The sequence below is a fragment of the Ambystoma mexicanum genome, chromosome 1p (assembly GCF_040938575.1).
Source record: "Ambystoma mexicanum isolate Mex_15411 chromosome 1p, UKY_AmexF1_1, whole genome shotgun sequence".
Classification (NCBI taxonomy): Eukaryota; Metazoa; Chordata; class Amphibia; order Caudata; family Ambystomatidae; genus Ambystoma; species Ambystoma mexicanum.
This window is the reverse complement of record NC_090921.1, coordinates 982,833,482-982,857,344: the sequence shown is the minus strand read 5'-3', so window position 1 is coordinate 982,857,344 and position 23,863 is coordinate 982,833,482. Positions and strand designations below refer to the sequence as shown.

The following is a 23,863-nucleotide window of genomic DNA, read 5'->3' as shown; positions in this document are numbered from 1 at the left end:
AAACAAGTCAAGCCCATTGCCTCACCAGCTGCATACTCGACCTAACTCATTAATTTGTCCTGGAAGTTCCTCACCTCAGACAATTGACTCACGCTAGCGAAAGCCATCATTGGCAGGAAATTAGACTATTGCAATGTCATCCTCGTGGGTACCTCCACCAAAAACCTCAGCAAACTATAGTTCATCCACAACAACGCCCTCAGGGCTGTGCGGGGCCTCAGACGTTCTGACCACATCTCCTTAGTCAGATGCAAAGCACACTGCCTACCCATCAAGGCCCACATTGATTTCAAAATCCTATCTATCACTCACCGCTGCATCCACAACAGCGCCCGCAATACCTTGCTCACCGCATCACTAGGAAACCCAACCCACGCACCCTGCGGACCTCCTCCCTCACCACACTGACCACCCCCAGATTCTCCCGAAAAAGAGCAGGAGGATCCAGCTTCACGGTCATCGCCCCCACGCTGTGGAACTGTCTCCTAACCCTTATACAAGAAGAAGCCTCCTACCTGACCTTTCGCAAAAAAGTCAAAACCGCTCTCTTCAACAAATATGTCTGATACTAGTCACCCTGCTTTTCGTTTGTAACATCTTGATTTTTCTGTAATCATGCTCCTGCTATTCTACCAAGCCGGGTCTGTACCTTATGCACTAGCGCTGTGAGACCTCTGGGTCTAGGCGCTATCAACCAGGGCAATAAATAAACAATACAAGGTACCAAAACCTACATAACATTTCATAGCAGGATGTTGAGTTTCAAACACCAGAGAAGAAAAACAATATTCCTCTTCACAATCAATTAAAGAAGAAAAGGGGGAAAGGTGTGGGGGAAAGGAGGAAGTGGGACATTAGTGCTCATATTTGCCAATATGAAAATCCTTTACAAACATCTTGGGGACGTCATATTCACACCATTACCATAACATTTCTTGCCAATGTTGTATTATATGCCAAAGCTCTCTGTATTTATGTGATAGAGTATTCATATTTTCATAGTCAGTAAAAGTATCATAACAGTTCTTACTACGCCAGTAATTACATAACTTTTGGAGAATATTTGGCTCTCCATCTCAGTGAGTAAATACCCACCCTCAAGCGATACGATTCACTTGTTCATAGTTTATGATTGTCTGTCATATTTTTATAAATCTAGAAAATGCATTTTTGTTTGGGCACATGATTTTGTCCATCCTATATATGTCCTAGACTTTGGCCCACCAAAGAGGGGAGTTCTACTTGCTTCCATTTTTGAGTCATCGCCAACGGCCCCCACCAACAGTCTTGTAATAAATGTGCCCATTGATGTATTCATTGAATATTTTCCTAACCCATCTCTGGAGCCCTGTAGCACCACCAATGGGGCGCCTGGAAGAGCGACTGTTGTTCATTCCGTAAACCGCGAGTGCCCCCCCAGACCATTTTCCTATTGAACTATTTGCCCCAGATGAATTTCCCATGCTGCTATCATATAGGTACATCTCTCATCAATATCATTAGTATTCGTTGCTTTATGGATAAGGGAAACTAAGCGTTTAGCTGGGGAATCCAGTATTAGTGTTTCAAAGTCTGTAGACGCTCTACTGTGAGGAAAGTCAATGGGGCTCATTACAAATATGCAGGTAAAATGGGGGTAATACGGGGATGTCGGTATTACCGTTACCGGCGGGGCGATTGCTGGAATTTCTGGCGTATCACGAGTCTGCGGGTGCGCACACATCCCCCCACCAGCATCTTGCCAGTATTACCGACAGATGTGCTGGCAACACCGATACCGTCACACAAACTGCCGGAATTACTGGCAACGGTATTACCCACGCCGGAAATAGCATCACAGTACAAAACCCCCCACGTAAATGCCATTCCTTCATCCAAATACATGCAGCCCCAGGCAGAGAGTCTAACACATGTCAGACACAGCAAAGTGACTGATCCAAGGGGATCCAGGTAGAGGTAGGCATACACAAGCACTGTTGCCAAAATGTTCAGTTCCCTACATGTATGCCAAAGGAGGACAGGACACGAATCGTAGGCTCACCGCACACACAACAACAGGCTACCTTGGCAGACCAACATGCAATGTGCGCTCCCACCACCCAGATGTAGATGCACACGTCGGAGGCAACAGACCAGAGAAGCATCATGACAAGAGCAGTATGCACACAATGTGGCATAAATGCAAGGTTGCAGTCGTGATAGCAAGAATACTATCTGCATGCTCATCTCTTCCCAACAAGCATAAAGTCCTTAGACAGTGACGGCCCAGGACTGTCATCAGGCTGAGCAGCTGCAGGCAGACCTGCAAAGGCGAGCAGGTCCAGGCAGCAGGGTAGTACAACTGTCATGGCGCAGGCTCCAACAGCCCCACCACCAGCACCATCAGCCTCACAACCAGCACCACCACCATTGCCACCCACCACTGCATGTGGCATAGATGCAAACACCAGGCCTGTGGTCAGTGGCCCCACTGTCCCTCCTGTGTCCTACATTCTACCACGGGCACAGAAGCCACGAGGCCATCGTTTCTGGGTTGCCACGGAGGAGTATGACAATGAAGATGGAACAACACACCCCTCTGCCTGTTACAGTCCCTCATCACCCCATATCCCCCCACCATTACCACTGCTCAGCCTCCGTACCATCGATGCATGCCTCCATGCAATAGAGTCCCAGAAGGGGATCTTACTATCATTGAACAAGAACAGCTCAATGAGATGAGGGCCAAGTCCTGAGGCTGTGCAACCACAGCCCTCCTCACCCTTGCACAAAGAGTGAGGGAGGGGGAATGAGATCACCTCCTTCGTGGTAGAGTTAATGAGACATGCCGTCCAACTCTACCCGGACAACATGCAGGCCAAGGGTTCAGACCCACCCACATTGGTGACCAACACTGAGGGCTCCCAGCAAGGCAGCCCAAGGTGCTGGTCACAGAAGCTACGGCCCACATAGGAGTCTGGGAAGATTCCCATGGCCAAGAGGGTCTGCAAGTGACAGTGATACTGACTGGGTGCTCTACTGGGTGTGTTTGGGTAGGGGTTGGAGGAGGCTGTTTGGGTAGGGGGTGTTTGGATAGGATGTGTTTGGGTAGGGGTTGGAGGGGGTGTTTGGGTAGGAGTTGTAGGGGGTGTTTGGGTAGGGGTTGAGGGGGGTAGCGAGGTGGGTACAGGGTATGGGTGCATTCACGTTACTATTAAATACATTCTTTTCACTTGAAGCAATGACTGGACATTCCATTTATTCAACCAAGTGTTTACTGTGATTGTGCATGATATACATTAAGGTGCAAGGGAAGTGCTGAGTAGAGGGGGAACTAAGAAAAAGTTCTCAATTAGTTCTTGCCGGGTCACGTGTCCATCCCTGGCCTCAATGCGCTCAGTGTGCGGGTGCATGTGACAGACTTTCACAGCATCATCATCCTCTTGGGGAGGAATGTCCAGATCTCGGGGTAGGGGTATGTTGCGCCTGATGCAGATACTGTGCAATATTGCACAGGCCAATACAATCTTTCCCACCTTCTCTGGCCTGTATATGAGCACACCCCCAGACCTGAGGAGGTACGTGAATCAGGCCTTCAAGTTGCCAAAGTCTGCTCAATTTACCACCCTGGTCCTCACATGAACCCAGTTTAACACCACTTCCCGTGGTGTCTGGGGATTCTTCAGTGGGGTCATCAGTCACAGAAGCAGTGGGTATGCAGAGTCACCCACATGGTGGAGAGACACTGGTGTGAGTACAGTTGATTGGTAACGGCATTGCCCATGATGTTGGCATCGCAATGGTCAGTCTGTGCATGTGTCCCATTTCACATTGTGCCACAGGGTTTCACATTCCAGTCTTCACACACGTATTGCACTGTTCAGGGTGTTGTACCAGGACATGCATTTGGTGACCTTAGGTAGACATGTTTGCTCATGCACTGCCTTAGCAATATGGGGAGGAGGGGTGGTGTTGCATCCTGGTACCTGGAGTGCATTTAGTGTGGATGTCCCGTTTGGGTTGCAATGGCCTGCTCAGTGACTGCTACGTCTCAAGTCATGTGCTACCCTGTGTGTCGTGGCCTGTCAATTTCGGGGTGTGCTGGTGGGTCCTGAATGTGCAGTGCGGATTCCAGACATACATTTGTTACATTGTTACACCCCCACCTTCCCTTTGGCTGTCACTCAAGCTGCAAGCTAAATGGACTTGTGCATGTACTCGCCCAACATCCAGGTCCTTTGTGATCTGTGACGTGCCATGTAAGCCGGCAGGTTGCTGTTCCGCAGGATCATGAGGGAATGGAAATGCTTCTGGTTCTAGTAGACCTCCTCTGAGGCATGGGACAGGGGCACCAGCTACACATACATGCAATCCAATGCTGCTACCACATTGGGCATGCACGCAATGGCATGGAACCAGGCCTTGATGGCGTGGAGCTGTGCCAGGGTGGTGGGGAGGGCAATGGGTTGCCCACTGAGTGCGGCAGCGCCTCCAGCACCTGTACCAGCACTCTGGAGTATGCAGGCTGCAATATGCCATGCAGCTGGCTCACAAAGTGCTGAAACGTGCCAGATTCCAGGAAGTGCAGAACCGGTACCAGCTTTACCAGCAGTGGTATGGCTGTACTGGTGCTGATCCTGCTCCCTATGTCCTCCTGGATGTTTGTCAGGAGTTCTCTGTTGGTCTCCCTGTCAAAGCGGCACAGGGTGAGGATTTGTGTGTCCATGAAAGTCTATGGTGTGGCCCTTGTGCGTGCGATCAAAGCATGCCTCCTCCTCCTTCTCGCCACCTGCATCCCCTTCTGCAGCATCCACCTCCTTCTCTCCCTGGCCTCCTGTCACCAATGTTGGTACTCCAGCCCCAGCAGCTGTAAATCAGCATGCAGACCCTCCAGGTCCATGTTTGCAGCAATGAGTGGCAGCATGGTTGTGTTGGTAAGTGTTTTTGGGGAAGGTGCGGCCCTTTATTACTCTTCTTGTGTGCATTGGGTACACCAGTGTGGGTTGGGTGAACATGTGGCCTGTTTGACATCAGCTGTGTCCATTTACCAGCTGCTCTGAGGTGTTGGTATCTCCACCTGAGATTTGCTGCTAATAGTGGCTAAATATTGCTTGTATTAGCGGCAAATCCGTACTCGTACTTTGCCGGTATCACTGTTGTGCCGGTAATTCTGGCACAGGGGTATTGGACATCCAGTGTTCCGTTGCCAGTATTACCGTCTACGGTAATTCTGGAAGGCTAATATCCTATGCCGGTATTACGAGCAACAATGTTTCTGCCTACTTCTACTTATAATTTGCCGGTAAGTTAGAAGTGCTGGTAAACGGATGTACCAGCACTTTTCATGTTTACCGGCAAACTTGTAATGAGGTCCAATTTCTTAATTGTGTGTGCGTGTGTGTGTGTGTGTGTATATATATATATACAAAAAGGAAGGGTGGCAGGGGCACCACTCTGGGTCCCAGCTGTAGTAAGCTCAAACAGTCCGAAGATGTTCTCCTCCTAGCGTGCTTTCATGCCTCAGCAATCTTCAGGGAGGCTGATTGTTTCAGGTGTTCAAGGTTGACTCCCTCTAGTAAGTACCAGGATGTGGCAGTAAGGAATTCTGTTAACTGGAGTGTAGAGCCAGCCAGGATCCAACTCTCCCCCATTTTTCAATATCAGGCCAAAACATTTTGGGTGAAAAAACTCATGGAAAAATATGGGGGGCCAGGGGGTAAGGGCATATAATGGGTAGAGGTGGTGGGAGGATAGATAATAAAGAAAAGGGAAGGGAGGTTAAATACCCAATAAAAAAAAAATGTGATGAGTTTTTACACCGAACAATTTCGGCAAGTATCTCTGCAAAAATAAATCTGGGGATGAATGAACATAGAACCCACCAATCATACTGCGCTGAGGCCAATGTTCTTTTTAGAATTTAATATTCAAGTGTCATTACAGTGTTCCAGTGCTCCCAAAATCATGGAGTGTCATGCAGAATAAAATGTATAATCGATTTCAGGAAGTATTCGTTTTCCAATGATTATCCACCTTTGGCTTTTTCACTTACTCAGCAGTGTTTTAAAGACTTTCTGGGGGCTTAGCAGCCTAAAAAGGACAAGAATAACCTCTGAATTAAGCCTGTTTGTTTATAGGGATTTTAATTGGGAGGGCTTGAAACACATGTAGCATTAGTTGGAGAGCTGTCATTTTTAATGAAGCCATACTGCCGAACCATGAAAGATCTAGTTTCCCCTACTTATTAGAAGGATTCTGGAAGTAAGTTGGGGATATTGTGCTTTTAGCAGGCATGGTATTGCATCATAATGTCAATCCCCAACTTGTCTCCCCGCTGAAATTAAAATGGATTATGTATTTGGAGATTATCTGTAATCGTTTCCGAAATGATTAATCCTTCGGATTTCTGATCAATCATTTTAAAACCTGAAACTCTTCCAAATGACTCTTACTACCTCCTTGTCACTGTGATAGATGTACACATATTGCCTTAAATTAAAATGACGTCATCTTCAAACATTGCTAATTAGTGTTATCTACCTCCAGCTTCAAATCTGTTAATTTGTGTTTCTGCCCTAATTCACTGAGCTATTGGTTCCACAGCCAAAATACAAATTATTGGAGAAAGCAGACAACACGATCTAGTACCTATTTCTAAATCTATGGGTGTTGTAAGATTGTTATTTATTTTACTTTTGGCTCTGTGGTTCTGATAATTAACAAACAAATGTATTGCATGCTAATTTAATAAAGTGCCAATCAATCCTATCAAAAATTTGTCAGCATCTAAAACCAATAATGCTAGGTGTTCCTCATCTCGTTTGTCTAAATCAACGAGGTGCAAGACGTTCCCCATATTGTCAGATGCTTGCTAGACTGAGACCTCTCATGCACTCTCTCTTCTCTTCCAGGGCTGTGATAGGCAGATGATCTATGACATGCTTCAGCGCCTGCGCTCCGTTGTGTACCTGCCAGGGGACTACGTCTGCAAGAAGGTATCAAGAGTACATTGGGAACTGCATGGATTTATGTGCCCTAGTTGTTCAAGTTGTTTGAAAGGAATCTTGGTGCCAGTTCAGATGTATAAGAGAGTTTAGTCAGGTCTTAAGCCAAGTCACACAACACTTGTATTTGCCTTCTTTTAACGTGCTGAAATGTGGAACAATTCTGAGTGTTTCTGTGGTCTTTACATGTTTATTTGGGGTTTCTTTGCTAGAGTTAGTTGGCCACAATTTCCTGTTCAATAGTCTGGAAATAGGCAGTTTTTGCATGTGGCATTGTTGTCAGAAAGAGTACATTTTGATTGATCAGTCTAATCACATGACCATCCTTCTGTTTCATTTAGCTAGTGGGGTTAAAAAGACTACATCTGCAATTTCATTTATATTACAGGTAGATCCTTTAGTGTGTTCTGTCATGATGTGCTTTGGAAAATGTAACCACCTCGACTTTTCTTTGTTGAATTAGTTGTCTTAGAGTTGTGAACATTTTCTGTGACTTAAATTACATCTGGAAAATGATACTAAATGGGGTATATTTTGTTAATTACATTATTTTAGATTACCACAATTTCTTTTTTAACTGTGGGAAAAGGGGTTGGTTCCACAGGGGGTGGTGAAAAAGTTTTACAAACATTGCATCCAGTCCCCGACATCCAGTCCCTGATCCGCCAGAGAGTAGGACTGACAGGACCTGCTCTGAATTACTCCAAAGCCCCATGAGATAGCAACTAATATGAAACTGCAGGTCCCAAAGAAACTGGATACTCAGGACTACATCTCCCCAGATGCATCAGGTTTAGAGGTTTAAAACCCGGAGAAGATTGTGGAGTGTCTTTCATGGATTCAGGGAAAGATACTCCATGGGAAAACACTAGCACATCTTAAGAGACCCCTTAGTCAACAGGTGCAGATCCTCAAACCGAAAAACCTAAATGATGCCACCCTCCTTCCGGCAGCAGCAGTGCATGTAAAGGAGACTGCAGCTGCAGCATTTAAAGACAGAAATACTTCCTTCCCGCCCCAAAAAAAAACGATTTTTGCACTGGTGGGAACTTCCTAGAGGTTTGCCTGTCCGTTTCGAAGGCCCATTTTACATCAGAAACCCACAAAATGAACTTCTGTGCCAAAGACAATGCAGGGGCAGAGCAGCAAACAAACATCATCTCCAGTACTTGGAAGCCAACTAATAGAAATCCAAGATTTTGGAAAGCCTTTTAAAGATATCCTTCCCTTAGCTTGGAAATTTAAGGCAATTACCCAATCAATTCACAAGTTTGCCTCAGCCAATGGAGAACAGTGAGGGCTTTATAACAGAGGTTAAGAAACACAGACAGTGGGGGTCATTCTGAGATTGGCGGTAAGCCGCCAGTAGTACTGGTGGTTTACCAGTAATCTCGGTTTACCATTTCCACCCTCGATATCACGGTATTCCTGGAATATTACGGGCGGCAGAGTAATGGTAAGTTCCCATTCCCATGTAGTCCATTAGGACTCCATGGGATGGGAAGCACTGAAGCACTGGCACTGTTGTTAACGGTGCCGGTTCTTCAGTGATTATCTGCCGGTAGGGGCCTGAACTACTGGCAAGTCAGGTCTGCCGGTACTTCACTGCCCCCGCCAGCCGACTCGGAATATGCTGGTCCAGAAAAGATGCTGGTATACCTTGTTACCAGCACCTTTTTCCATGCTGGCATACTCATAATGATGCCCAGTACATTTTGGGCTTGGAGCTGAGGAGAGGAGTTCGCTGAGGAAGCCATCGAGCACCAGAACGGTGCCCAGAAGAGGGGCGTGCTCCAGTGAGGCGGAGATGAGCCACGTGGAACCCCAAATGTGGGTCTGCTCCAGTGAGGTGGAAAGGAGTCCTATGAACCTAGGAAGAAAGGTGTGCCCCAATGAGGGTGAAAAGAGCCCCCTGAAACTCAGAAGGGGTGTGTGCTCCAGTGAGGGGTTTAAGAGCCCCACTGAACACCAAAAGAGAGGTCTGCTCCAGTGAGTAGGAGAAGAGCTCCGCTAAACCCCAGAAGAGCTGTGTGCTCTTGTGAGTGGGAGAGGAAAATACCTGAACCCCAAAATGGATTCAGCTCGAGTGAGGCAGGGAAAAGCCCCCCTGGACCCCATTAGATGAGTATGCTCGTGTGAGGAATAGGTGAGACCCTGCGACCCCAGAAGAGGGTAAGGCGTGTTAAGAACTTCAGACCAAAGAGAAGGAAGGGTTGGGAACTAGAGAGAGAGAGAGAGAGGGTAACTTTGATCCTAGAAGAGGGGATTTGGAGAACAAGAGAGCACTGGGAACCCAGGAGAGTGGTTTACTACAGTGAAGAGAGAGATTGAGCAGAGCACTGTATCCCTGGGATAGTGAGCAGGGCACTGTATCCCTAGGTGTGGACTAATGATCAGGATCAGGGCACTACATCCCTGGGAGAGTGAGCAGGGCACTGCTGTATCCCTGGGTGTGGATAAGTGAGCAGCACTCTATATCCCCCGGAGAGTGAGGAGGGCACTATATGCCTATTTGGTGCGGACTGGTGAGCAGTGAACTATATCCCTGGGTGTTAAAGGGTAAGCAGGGGACCATATCCTTGGGATTCAAATGGTGAGCAGGGCACCATATCCCTGTGCAAAGGAAAGAGAGAACAAGAGCCCCAGTGAAGGGGAGGACGTTTGGACACTTGGGAAAGGGAGGAAGCCCTGAATCCTGGGAGAGATCCCCAGAAGAAGTGATAAAGGCTGATTGCTAGAACAACTTAAACAGGAGAACATCCTGTCTGGAACGTTCTTAATACCTTTTTTGCTGTCCTTCGTTTATAATCCTGAGTTCCTGGACTATGTTTCTCAAGAAGCTTTATGTTCCACACTTCCTTAAATAATGTCCTTGCAAACGTATAATGCTTTACTTTTGTTTAAGTAAATCCTTTAAGCTTATTCTGGTGCCAGTAGTTGTGTTTTCCCTCGGCCATGTGACAAGAGGCCTTGTCTGGGGTAAAAGACTAATCCTGATTGGCCCATGTAATCACACTAACATACTGCTGCTTTGCATCTAGTGAAGATAGAGAAGATTAGTATGTTCTGTAATCTAATTTTAAAATTCTCCTAACAGAGCAGTTTAGAGATCTATACAAACCCACATTTGGACATCACCTGACCTTACCTTGACCCACTACATTCAGGTACCTCTTCGATTGACCACATTGGCAGCCAACTAAACACTTAAAGTGGTGCTCTGCCTTTGTCATAGCCTGGACTGCAATTCCCTTAAATACACTACTCTTCTTCCATTTCTCTCCTCACCACCTGACCTTCACCACCACCCACTTCATCCACTGCATCTTCTTTCTTCTGTCGCCCTCCTATCCACCATACCTAACCCTATTCACCCTCGTCCCACATCCCATCCCTTCCCTACATACCCTGGCCCCTTATTGTTTCCCAACTCCTCCTTGACTCCTTCCATAATACCACCGAAGTTGCCTAACAATGGAAAAGTTTCAAAAACAATTGAATGGCCAAAGATTGGAGTGGACTCCTTCCTGCCACTCTCAAACACACAGCATACAGCACAGCAAAATACTCAAATATAACAGTGTTTTACAGCTACAATGCATCACCACGATCAGAGGACATCTCTGGCTCCCAAATCCACCTCCTACCTTAATGCAAATAGGAAATTCGCCATGCACACCCCACACATAAGTGCTTCAGCTTGCAATGCTCCTGGACAAGCTGACAATGCTACAACACCACACCAGTGACAGATATGTGCTGTACAAATGTAAATTAGCATGTTATGACAGAACATTTGTTAACTGTTAACATATGTCTCACGTGCGTTATGTGTTCATTGCGAGGGCACCGCTAATAGACTTCACAAATTCTTGCTGGTATTACATATCCAAATCCCTATGTTCTAAACACATTGAATGCATTTGTAACAATCCCTACTTCAATCAGTGCTGTTGTACCTCTTTCACCTCCTGCATGGGTACAGGTAATGGTTCCCTTTTCCAAGCTTCTCTTCACACACAAGACAGTTCAGAATCCCAAGGGCATGGGTCTCCTTTGGAGATCTCTTTCAAATCACAATTTATGTGCAAGACTCAGATTTACAGATTACCAGGATTACTACCCCTGCCAGGTTCTTTTTCACTTTTTTCAACAACTCAAAACTTCTAGGGCATGGGTCTTCCTTGAAGTTATCTTCTTTTAATGATCTAAAAGTTCACACTTGACTTTGCCTAGGATACTCCCCGGTCAGAACTTCCTTCCAGTCTTTTACACATTTTAACTTCACCTATAGTGCACTCCTGCCAGGACTTTCATATCACAATTCTCATTACCTGGTGTACTCTCCTGCCATAACTTTCATATAACAATTTTATCACAATTCGCTTTTATCCATGAAACAATACCAGCTCATTGTTGGCGTATCATTCCATAAATGGTTCTCTTTTTCATATGTTGTATTTTTGCCACTATTCGCAAGTTCGTTCATCTTTACTCGGTTTTCACTCTCTGTCCCTTTTAAAATGTGGGTTCAACAACCCAATTGTGAAATAGCTTATGGGTCTTTTAGCTTCTTCACATACTTCACTTTAACATCCCAAAGGTATCTTTTAAAGGGGTTTCAAAATCTGCCCCTTCTTACTCAATTGGTTATAGTTCTTTTCAAAACCTCATACACATTTCCCTGGGTCTTAACCGTATTCTCACTGGTTGCCTGGTTAGGTGTTTGGTCTCTCGCTTCTCTGGGTTTCTTTCGGTGTCTCAAGGTACCCTTGCTTGGCTTACCAGGCATATCAGACTCTTTCAGCTTTCCTGCTCCTCTTCAGAGCGTTCAGGATCCCCAGCGGGGTAGCATTTATCTGTGGACACGCTCCTACAGCGCCACGCTTCCAGCTTCCCCTGTTGGTTCTCCTCACTGGTTTCAGAGCCTACAGTGGCACGGTGTCTCTCCGTGGCCGTGCTATGGCAGAACCATGTTTCCAGTTTCACCTTCCCGTTCTCTTCACCGCGATCGGGTTCCTCTCCTTCATTCGGCCTGCCTCTCACCACAGCCCTGGAGTCTCAGGTTACTTCTCTTCCATCCTCGTGGGAACGTTCATTGGATAACTGCTTTTGATAAAGCTGGCGCCCTGTTCACACCGTAACTCTGTCTCTCCTCAGGCTGTCAGATGTTGTCCATTTAAAGTTCCTGGCTTGATGGAACCATTGCCAGTGACTAGGCTGCTGCGTTGGTTTGCCGGTCTTCAAGACCTTTCTTACTCCTTCCCTCCTCCTCGTTCTAGTATAGAGAGAACATTCTTTAGCCACTGAATAATTTGGGGAATTAGTCCAGGAGTTCTTCTGGGTCACCATTACTCTATAGGTTTGCCAATATGTCATGAGTTTCATATCTTTAGAAGGGAAAGGGAATTGGGGGAATATCATGTTTCTCCCAACAATACCTCATCACTTTCTCTTGGATTACCTGCCCCCATGTGATCCTCCATCAACTATCCACCACAAAGGTCAGGATCTGGTAGCTGTGGCCATACCCTGGCCATATGGGGAGGGGTTTTCACTGGAAAAGGAGTGATGATATTGTTGGATTCATCACAAGCACCATCATCTCTTGCTCATGTTCCTTGCACTGGGTCATGCTGTTATGGGCCCTACTCCCCCTCTCACACATGAGTATCCGCTCATGCATGTAACACATGCTGGTTACACAGCACAGGGGTTGGTTATTGTCAGCGATTGATCATAACTGGGGTGATTTGGGTCTTCTGGGTTCATTGAGGAATGGTCGAGCTCGACTGGAGGCCTCTGTGCTTCCAATCAAATGTGAACTGGAAGCTGAGTGCCCTCCAGGGAAATTACCTGAAGGGAACCCCTCTGTGGAAGAAAACCCTTCTACACTATGCCCTGGTATGCAGCAGATGTAGGCAGCAGACTTGATGGCAGAATAGTAGACACACATGCAGGAATTAAGGAAGCAGGCAATACGGTAAGTCAGCTGGTAGCAGGTAAGAAACAAGTTCAAAAATAGAATAATTACCCAAGAAGAGGTAACTGGAAAGGTAGCAAGGAGATGGATGGAAATAAGGGAAGGAAGAGGGACACAGAGATCCCTAGCAGATGGTAAGGTGGCAATACACAGAGGAAAAATTACTCAGAAGTGTCATGCACAGGACAATACCTAAAGTTGCGACACGTGGTGCATTGTCCTGATATATGCAGCAACTGAACACCGCAGAGTAAACCAGAAGCGAGGGAGTGGATGCCGCAGGCACCATCTTGTGATAGGCACGGTGTACCATTCCAGGCGCCATGTTGGTTGTGGCGATGTATCCAACGTTGCCACAGTGACCCTCAGTACTAGGTGGGGAGGTGTGCACCAGGGTGCAAGGAGAATTCACCATTTCCCCTTCTGTGTGTTCACTTTAGTAAAGTTCAGAGTCTATAGATGACTGGTGTTTTCTCGATTTCACTTCTCTTGTCCTTCTACCATCATTTGCTCTGTGGTTCTCTTCCGCTGGGCAATTTCAGTTGTCTATTTTCCTGTTGATCTCTTTGTGACAATCATCAGTTTCAATACATATATATTGGCCACCTGAAGAGGTAGCATTCTCATCACATTGCAGGTTGGTATCGTCTGAGGGCATTTGTGATTTGGTTCTCATATGACCCAACCTGTAATGCCTGCTGCAATGCAGTGCATTCAGGTAATGTGAAACTGCTGGCTGAACTTTCCAAATCTTCAGTGGACATGTGTAGTACTACTTTGCATAGTTCCACAAATTCTCTACCGCAAAACCACAGAGTGCAGCAGAACCTTCTAGACTCTCATCAGGCAATCAACTACTTGACAGTTGTGAAATCTGGTGGCATTGACTATGTTGTATATGTGCAACCACCTTAACTGTGATGGCATCCTTTGTGGAAATTGAAGTCAAGATTCAGAGATGAGCCCAGAAATGTTGTGACCACCCCCTTTGAAAGATATCTGTCATCACATGGATGGGGGTAACCATGGTGATTTCACTAATGAAGTGGGCCTTGAGTCATTTTTATGTGTAGTCAGTAAATCCCACAACATACTGCTGATCATGGAAGATGTAATACATGGAGTCAATTAAATCAATGGCAACCTTTTACGGACAATTCAACACTTGTATGTGCATCATGAGACGCTTTTCACCTTTACAGAAGATGGTGCAGGACAACAACAACATACAACCATCAGGTCCATAGCTGGTCATGAGCATGATTCCGTCTCCTCTCATATCCAAACATATTTTTCAGAAATTTCAGTCAGCATCTTCCAGTAAGGCTACATGCCTGGAACCAGGTTCTTCTCTGAAAGCCACCTCATGCTCACAAACAACTTGATGTCAGTGAGCATGAGATCAGTGGCAACTTGGGCTTTTGGTGTCGAGGACTGCATTCTGGATTGAGGCCACAGCACTCTAATGCTTCTCCCACTGCATGTTCGTAGTGCCCAGTGCAGGGAACCTGGAAAAACAGCCTGCCTGCTTATCGCACCATCATGGAGTGTACCCAATTTTGAAGTCGCATTCTTGCAGCTTCACTGCAACATGTGCCATTTGAGAGGACACTTTTCTGGTGCCCCCATGGATCAGGATGGAGTGCCGAACCTGTAACACTCACGTGTCTGTTACATGAGAGGTTTCTGTGTCCAACCTTTCATTGAAGTTAGTCCATGTGCTCCTGGCCATCCTGTATCTAGTATTGTCTACGCCCAGACATTTAAGGATGCTCACCACTCCCCTGGCCGCTGGACTCTTTGCTTCATTCATGCAGCAAAGTGGTTGCTCAATAGTTTTAGTGATGGCGATTGCCCCTTCTGGTGATGGACCTCTGTGCAACCAGAGATCTTCCTGCACTTTGGGACTGTGTCAGTGGAAGAATATTTGGTTGTCTAGTGGCTGCTCATTCATGATTGAAATGTAACAATATCACCAGTAGACTCGGACATTGACGGCAAACTGTTGTGGAACTTTCAACATTATGCATTGATCTTCTTATCAAAATGCTGCTCTATTCCGGTCATAGAGTCTTCAAACATGCATGCATAATCTATGCTATGATGGTTTGTAGCCATAGGTTGCTACTGGGCATATGCTTTGGCCTTAGGAAGGCAGTGTATTTTTTGTTTCTATTTCTGTTTCACTTCTAGAACCCTTGTACACCACAAGTGTTTTTTTGGCTCTGAGCTCTAGCCGACAGTATTGGCCAGCATTAGTCAGAGCAAGCTGATACAAAGAGCCATGCTGGAAGGAAAGAAGGGCATGTTTAGTAGATTGGAGTGAATGTGAAATGGGTAGTGTTTAAGGTGGGAATCAATGAAACGGGGTTCACCTTTAGAGAAGAAACAGCAGACTACATAGGTTCTTTATGAGGCAGTCTGTATAATTTAGCTAACCAGGGGGTGAAGTGTACAGATCATTGAAGACCAAAAAGAAGAGCAACAGACTATTGGATCACCCAGAAGCCTTATACTGTAGCGGGGAGGCCTGGATATGGAGGCCGTGATATAGTGAATTAGCATAATGAAGGCAGGACTGAATAAGAGCTGGGGTGGCAGAGGTACAGGTCACGGTGGTGAGAAAAAGGTTTGAAGGGTCACAAGAGGCGAAGATAGAAATAATAGGGGGCGAAAACCCGCTTGATCTGGGGAATATGAGACAACATATTTCTGATTTTAAGTGCAAGATTCACAAAGAGAGCACTCTGGGGGGCTCGAGCTAAGTCTCTATCAACCATCTCAAGCTATTTGTTGAAGGCCACCTTGCATTGTGTCCAAGGCACCACAGCATACTTGGAGACTGCAGAATTACAGGAGAAGGCATATCCCGTTGCACAATGAGTGTGGGTGAATGCTGACATCCTTGGCAAAAGAATGTCAACAGTGTGACTGGGAGCGCAAAGTGGAAGGTTGCCTGGGATTTCGGCCAGGGGAGGAGTTGAGGGTCATTGCCATTGTGGTGAATGAAGTAAGCCCAAGCACAGGGGAATGACCAGAATCACCAGGAATTATGTTTACGACACTGACCAGAGTTGGTCCATTATCTCTGCGTTGGTACCTTCCGCTGGCTCTCGATGTTCTCTTTGCTCCCTCTCCCTTTGATGCATGTGCTATCTATTTGTGCATTCATTATTCGCTGGTTTCGCAGCACGTGATGTGAGTGGATGTGTGGCACGGTGATGAAAGAATGCCACACAATGCTAGTGAAAAACTCACACAAGCACATGTTCTAGTTGTTGGTGTGGCCCTCACATCCACCAGGTATTTGCTTCCAGTGCAGCGTTAACAATCGCTGCTGGCATATTGGTAGCAACTACAGTGCATTCACCTATGTTCCGTAACTGATGGCAAATATTCTCACAATTACACTCTTCTGGCTGGGCCATCTATACTTACCAGTTTGCCTGTCTTCAATGAGCCTCTGCTGATCAAAGGGCAGTGTCTCTTTCTGTTTGCCCACCCTCTTTCTTTTTCCATCTTTGAACACCACTTTGCCTGCACCATCAGAAGGCAAGGGGGTGTTCCATCTTTGAACACCCCCTTGCCTTCTTAACCATCTACCGCCCTCCTGGCCCCCTAACGTCTTTTTGCGATAATTTGAATTCTCTTCTTTCCTCACTCTGTTGAACAGAAAATCATATCGTGCCTCCTTTATTGTATATATTGGCCTAAGCCCAGTCATTCTGCGAAGAAATCCGCGTTGCAAGGTTCTGACCTTACATCGATTAAGCCGCCATTTTAGGTTGATCTGCCATTTTGATTCTCGCTCCAAAGTCCTAAATGTGTTCTAAAATGGTGGACAGTGCTCTTCTGTTTGTGACATGGCCGTCTTGACCTCTGTATGCAAGTTAATGCCTAAACTGCCTGTAGGCCAAATGTTAGGGTCATGTAATAAGACCTCGTCCTTCGTTGACCTATAGATCGAGGATTACCTGTGCCAACGTAACTGATCCGCGAGCATATATTAAGCACAATATTGTGTAAATACTAAACGTGAACACTTGTCGGACTGCATTGTATTAAAATATGTACTAAGGCTTATGTTAGATCCAGAAATATACTGTTGCTATTGTGATTTGTTGAACATGTAAACTGAAGGTGATCCATATGCATATAGCTGGGCGAGTCAGAGGTGAACTCGGTACAAACACTAGATTGGGAATTATTAACGTACAAAGGGGCTGAACATCATGTTACAAAACTGTATAAAAGAGCAAATATTCTGATGTACAGTCCCACTCACTTCTCACATCGAACGGACTGGTATTCGCTGTGATGTACTGAGGGCCAGATAGCTATCTGATGCTTTGTTCCTTTGAAAACTGTTCAGTTACTTTGAATAAAGATCTCTGTATCTTTGTAAACCCGCGTTTGGTGTATTTCCTTTTGTGGTACTCAGCCTCGATATTTCCTTTTGCTTTTACAGATGGCGCCCGAATAGGGACCCTCAAGATTGATGCCAGCTCGTTGAAGGTTGACACGGCTATCGGACCGGGATCGGACGGTGTAAAAGGGGGCCTCTTTCTAGGATGAGAAGCGACACCTCAGCAGCGCTGCACGACCCGATCCCCGGACGGTGAGCACGTGGTCCGAGGCGGCATCTTGACGAGGGTCCATATATCGAGGCGGCCAGATTTGCCGAAATCACCAAACACGAGGTAACCTTTGTTAGAAAATTTTGAAATCCGATCGGACCGCCTTAGGATTGATCAGGTGAGTCGTGACCCGATTCTTAAGTATCCTGATAATTTGTTTTGGCATATTGTTCTTGCAAGTACAATTATTTACCAGGTAACACCAGAAATCTGATATGCCTGGGAAATTGTCTGCCTGCTTCAGGGCATTATTCCGCAAGGACAGACAATCTTTGGAATTTGGCCGACCGGCACCAATGGAGTGGTCACCGGCGTGTACTATGTACTGTAAGCACAGCATTGGTAGTATAGCATTTAATGATATTTGGCACAGACATACTAGACATGCTTCCGAACTTCAGTGGCCAATCAATGGTAGTTTTGAAATACCTCATATTGAATACTTAGAATCTATATTATTGAAGAAAAAGGCTAGACCTGCAACATTTGACGTATTACAGAATTGGAAGAAAGAAGCTTTGCAGCAACTTAAAAGTAGAGAAAGGCATGCGTGCCGTCATATGACAAACGCCGAAAAAGCATTGTTGTATGACCAAAATAAACAGTCTGAGTCAGCTAGGAATATGGGTAGGCTTTCTCATTTGGTATCCAGAAAATCTATCCTTGTAAAGATTCTCATGTTTCTGATGAACTTATCGATAAATTGTTAAATGAACAAAGGCCTGGTGCCACTGCGCCACCTCCGTATGTTCCTCTCCCTACTGCTTTGCCTCTCCCTGCTGTTATTCCTCCTCCCATATTTCCTCCTGCTCCACCTGTCATTCCTCCTATTGTTCCCCCTGCTGTTCCTCTTCCTCCAGTTGTTGTTCCTCCTCTTGTCGTTGCTCCTCCACCTGTTCCTCCACCTTTGCCTGCTGTGCCAGTAATAATACCTCCGTTCCTTGATGTTGAAAATTTTACTACTCTCCCTCTTCCAAGTGGTTTGACTCCGCTTGTAGTAGATCGGGGAGCGGGATCGAGGGTTGTTACTCGTAATACTGGCTATCCAGAGAAGAAACGTGAGTTAACTGCGTGGGTTCAGCATTGCATGGAGAAGGGTGAACAAGCTAGTGTTTTCACCACACTTTCTAATATAGACAATCTTCCCGACAAAAACGTTTTTATTGAAGGATTAGGAATTCATTTATGTGTAATGTAGAACAGGCTAAATAATACAGATCTCCCACAAGGGTTGAGGGATCTGAATATTTTAGCATTTTCTAGAGATACTGCGAAAAAGGTACAAGAGCATGTTGAGAGGGTTCTTGAGTGTAGAAGGGAGCTGGAAAGGTTACGGTATGATGATGAAGATGGTGATAGTTTGGACGTTATGTTCGTGCAGAAACGGTTCCTTCCTTGTCATAAATCGATAACTGAGGAAACGCGAATTTGCGTGAAAGATGAGATTAGATGGATCTCAGATACGTTGATAACTCCCGTTGAAGTATATGACATGTATAGTCAGTATACGCCAGAAATGAAGAGGAAAGTGATATAGGTAATGGTAGAGTACCTACAGGATGAGTGTGTAAAAAGACAGGTTTGTTGTCCCACAAAGTTATTGAGTATTTATAAGAGAGATTTTTCAGTTGACACTTCTTCAGCTGCTTTAGTGCCCGATTTGGCTCTGTTGCTTAGTAAGCGTTCGGAGTTGCCTACTTCTCAGTTGCCTATGAGATAGGTCCCTCCGACACTTGTCCCAAAAGTCGAGGTTCCAGCGGATGTCGGAACAGGTGCGCAAGCCTATGAAATTCCTGCCCATTATGTGTCACAGTTTGTTCACGTCCCGTTCTCAAGACAGAAAGTGAACACCATTAAACAATCTATTCCCGACATTAGGAAGAATCCGACAGGGTTCTACAAAGAAATAGAGTCTGTTTTGCAATCATCGGTATTCACCTTAAGTGACATTGATGTGTTATTTCCCGTACTCCTGCCTGTCGACTTGTGGAAACAGATTAGAACTGTAGATGATGTACCAGGGTTAGGAGATACATGAACTAACATGATTAGACTCGATGGAGAAAGGCCAGCTGGCGAAAGACCGACTCAGGTAATACTAACTTTGCCTGATAGGATAGTTACGAAATTGAAAACTATAATTCCAGAAAAGAGAATTATTTGGGACAAGCTTACAGCCTGTGTCCAAGGGAAGTCTGAGGGTGCTACCGATTTCTTCAATCGGTTCGAACAGGTATTTTCAGATTTCAGTGGACAAGATTTGGGCACAGAATCTGGGAAAAGATTATTCTTGGACAAATTTGTGCGTGGATTGCTGCCTGACATCCGGTCGCAAATGATGTCCTCCGATAGTGCTTGGCAAGCGAAGTCTCAGTCAGAAGTATTGCACATGGCTCAGTACTACGAGCATCACGTCAATAATGAAAAAGAAAGAGTCGAGAAGGGAAAAGGAGACTTAAAGACAAAAGTATTATTACAGCAAATTGTTAGATGCCCTAGAGGGGGTAATTCGCAATTTAGAGGTCAGTACGTTCCACAAGGAAATGCGCCCTTGGGTCCTGTAAACATTAACCAGTGTGCTTATTGTAGACAAGAGGGTCATTGGTGTGCACAAGGCCCGATCCTCCAGCAGAGGTCAAATAACACATTTGGAAATATGGGTAGACGATCCAGAGGTCGCCCAGGTGTAGGGGGGTCCTGGTAGAGGTCAGTTTTTGCAGGATTCACAGCAACCTTTTTCGGAGGACAATTAGGCATCGAGTGTGGATGATAGAAACATTTTTTATCATCCTTCTGCTGCTTACCTTTCTGAAGAACTTCCCTTTGACGACATTCTGTTTCGTTAGGATTGCCCGAAGCAGGGTTTGGAACCAACGCCTATTTCTGTTAATCAGAAAGGTCCCTACGTTGAGATGTTAGTGGGAAATAGGAAACATCTATTCTTGATATTCTTGATAGATATAGGGGCACAGAGTGTTCCATTGATCATTCACGGGTTCCAAACATTCCACTGTCAGGGCAAAACAATGTTTCTGTAGGGTTTTCTGGCACACCAGTTGTCTGTCCGGTTTCTTCGCCGGTACCTATTACTTTGGGTCCATTTACAGACCACTGTCCATTCCTTTTGACTACGAATTGTGGGGAGGATTTGTTGGGGCTGAATCTGTTGAAGGAATTAAATGCTGTAATTCAGTGTTCCTCTGATGGAGTGCGTTTGACGATTTCACCACAGCAACTTTCTGTCTCTCAATTCTTGACCAGACCTTTGCCGCCGGAATTCAGTGATGATCCAAAGTGTTTTTGGGCAATAGATGACAATGATGTCAGTGTTTTGCAAATCGAACCTGTTAAAATTGTCTTGAAATATGGAGTAAAGCTGCCATGTATTCCACAGTATAAGATTTCAGTCGATGGTGAGCAAGCTTTGAAATGCATCGTCTTTGTGCATCGTGGGGTGATTGAGGAAATTGCAGGTAGTTTGTGCAATAGTCCGATTTTACCCGTGTACAAAAAAGGCGATAATGCAATTCCTTTTGTTTCATAATTGATCTACGTGCCATCAATAAGATTGTTGCTCCACAATTTCCAATTGTGCCTGATGTGACGACAATATTAACTAAGATCCCGGCTTCAGCCACTCATTTTAGTGTTGTGGATCTAAAGAACGCTTTCTTTAGTATTCCTATACACAAAGACAGTAGATACCTGTTTACGTTCACCTTAGGGGGACGTTCGTTTACCTACACCAGTGCACCGCAAGGTTACACGGGAAGTCCGAGCATTTATAGTAGGGCTTTGAAAGAGCAGCTCAATACCCTTGAGTTGCCCTCTACTTGTACACTGCTCCAATATGTTGATGACTTGCTTTTAGCTGCTGACTCAGAGAGCGCTTGTAAGGAGGCCACTGTGTTGTTGCTTATTCACTTGGCTAAACATGGACATAAAGCTTTGCTTAAAAAATGTCAATACTGTTGTCAGGAGATTGCCTATTTAGGCTATCCCCTGTCAAAGGAGGGGAGAAGGTTGATGCCTGAACGGATAAAACTTATTTCTAGCATGTCTGTCCCAAATACGCAGAAGGAAGTTAGAGCCTTGATGGGAATGGCTTCTTACTGTAGGCAGTGGATCCCCAATTCTCACTAGTGATTAAACCAATGTTGGCCTTGACGAAGAAGGACATTTCTTCGTCATTACCGTGGAACTTGGTACACCAGCATGCATTTCATTTGCTCAAGACTGGATTGTGCTCGGCACCAGTTTTGGGCACACCAAATTATGAAAAGGCATTTGTGGTGTATGTGCATGAATGTGATGGATGTGCTTTGGCTGTATTAACGCAGGAACATGGAGGGAAGAATAGGCTGTGCGACTACTTTTCTTCCGCCCTTGATCCTGTAGCATGCGCTTTGCCAAGATGTTTGCGAGCTGTCGCTGCTGCTGCTGCATCTGTAAAACAAAGCGAGGGAATAGTCCTAGGCCATGCTTTAACCCTGATGGTACCTCACTCTGTAAATGTTCTACTGAACAGAACTCAAAGGCAACACCTCACCTCTGCACGATTAACGGGATATGAATTGATCTTGTTTGCACCGCACATACAAATTAAGAAGTGTTGTGTTCTTAATCCGGCTGAACTGTTACCTCTCACGCAATGTACTGCTTGCAGTGACGAAGAGTCACATGACTGCCTTTACACTACCGAACAAGAAACGAAGGGTAGAATCGATCTGAAAGATACTCCTTTGAACAATCCACAAGGGGAGCTGTTTTGCAATGGCTCTTGCTTCAAACTCCCGCATGGTGCATCCACAGCTGCTTATGCAATCACTACATTGAGCACGATTGTGGAAACCAAGAGAATCACGCATAACTCCGCGCAGACCGTAGAGATTATAGCATTGACCCGAGCTTATGAACTTTCCTAAGGGCTTACAGTAAACATATATACTGACAATCAGTATGCCTTTGGGGTGGTTCACAACTTCGGTAGACTTTGGGCAGAAAGAGGTTTCTTGACCTTACATCCAACATGGCTCCTTGATAGTACGGCTACTCTCAGCACTTGCACTCCCTACACAGCTAGCTATCATAAAATGTGCAGCGCATCAGAAGATTGTAGATCATGTAGGAACAGGGAACGCTTTTGCTGACCAAATAGCCAAACAGACTGCCACTGATCTCTCTTCAGAAATGAATACTTCAAGGGAAGCCACAAATGCCTATACTTTGAATGAGGGTATTGATTCCGTAAGGGATATCCAAGCCGATGCCACATTAGATGAGTCTAAGAAATGGGCTGAGGGCTTGAGGAAACTGGATGATGATGGGTGTTGGGTGGACAAGGTTGAAGGGAAGTGGTTACTGCCTGGCGCATATATTATGATGATGGTTGTTATGGCTCATGGTCCCACACACATATGTGCTTGTAAAATTACTGAAATGTTGCAAAAAAAATGGGTAAATGACAAAATCCCTAAAATGGCTGAACGCTTTGTTCAGGGATGCATGATTTGTTTGCAGTATAACGTGGGAAAGGGCACATCAACTCCTAGGGGTAGTTTTAGTCCACCTTCTGTTGCCTTTGAGGTTTTTCATTTTGATTTTATTGAGATGGAACGTTGTAACAGTTTTAAATATGTACTAGTGCTAATCTGTGCTTTCAGCAAATGGGTGGAGGCTTATCCTGTCAAAGATGCCACAGCTATGACCATGGCAAAGACTATGTTAAAGGAATATTTTCCAAGGTTTGGGTTACCGAGAGTCATCTGGTCGGACAATGGTCCACATTTTATCGCTGCTGTAATTCTGCAGATATGCGCGGAATTACCGATCGATAAACGGTTCCATTCGGCTAGACACGCTTAGAGTGCTGGACTAGTGGAAAGACACAACAGCATCATCAAGAACAAGCTCGCTAAGACGTGTGCCGGCACCAAACTAAAATGGCCGGACGTTTTACAGATCGTATTATTATCTATGCAAACAACCCCTCAAACTAAGACTGGGCTCTCTCCCTTTGAGGTGGTTATGGGGAGGCCAGCTAATATTTGGAATGTTCCGAAGTCTCGCTCTTTACGAGATGTCGAAAATGTACTTCTCTCTGATTAACTAAAAATTTGTATTTGATTTATCATCAGGTGCGAGAGGCTTTACCTGTATGGTACGAGGGTCCCGGTCACAGCATACGACTGGGGGAGTGGGTCCTCGTGAAATCATTTGAGCGATCTTCTTGCCTCGCACCACGTTAGCGGGGTCCCTTC

General features: G+C 45.5%; 1 protein-coding gene across 6 annotated transcripts in view; it reads left to right on the top strand.

Moving 5' to 3' along the window:
- Positions 1-23,863, top strand: part of CNGB1 (cyclic nucleotide gated channel subunit beta 1) — a 1,007,057-nt gene that overhangs the window by 945,520 nt on the left and 37,674 nt on the right. For all 6 annotated transcript variants that reach the window (XM_069654372.1, XM_069654395.1, XM_069654388.1 and 3 more), the window contains one exon: positions 6,891-6,974. In XM_069654372.1, coding sequence (XP_069510473.1) covers positions 6,891-6,974 — 84 coding nt within the window. The remainder of the gene's footprint in view (positions 1-6,890; positions 6,975-23,863) is intronic.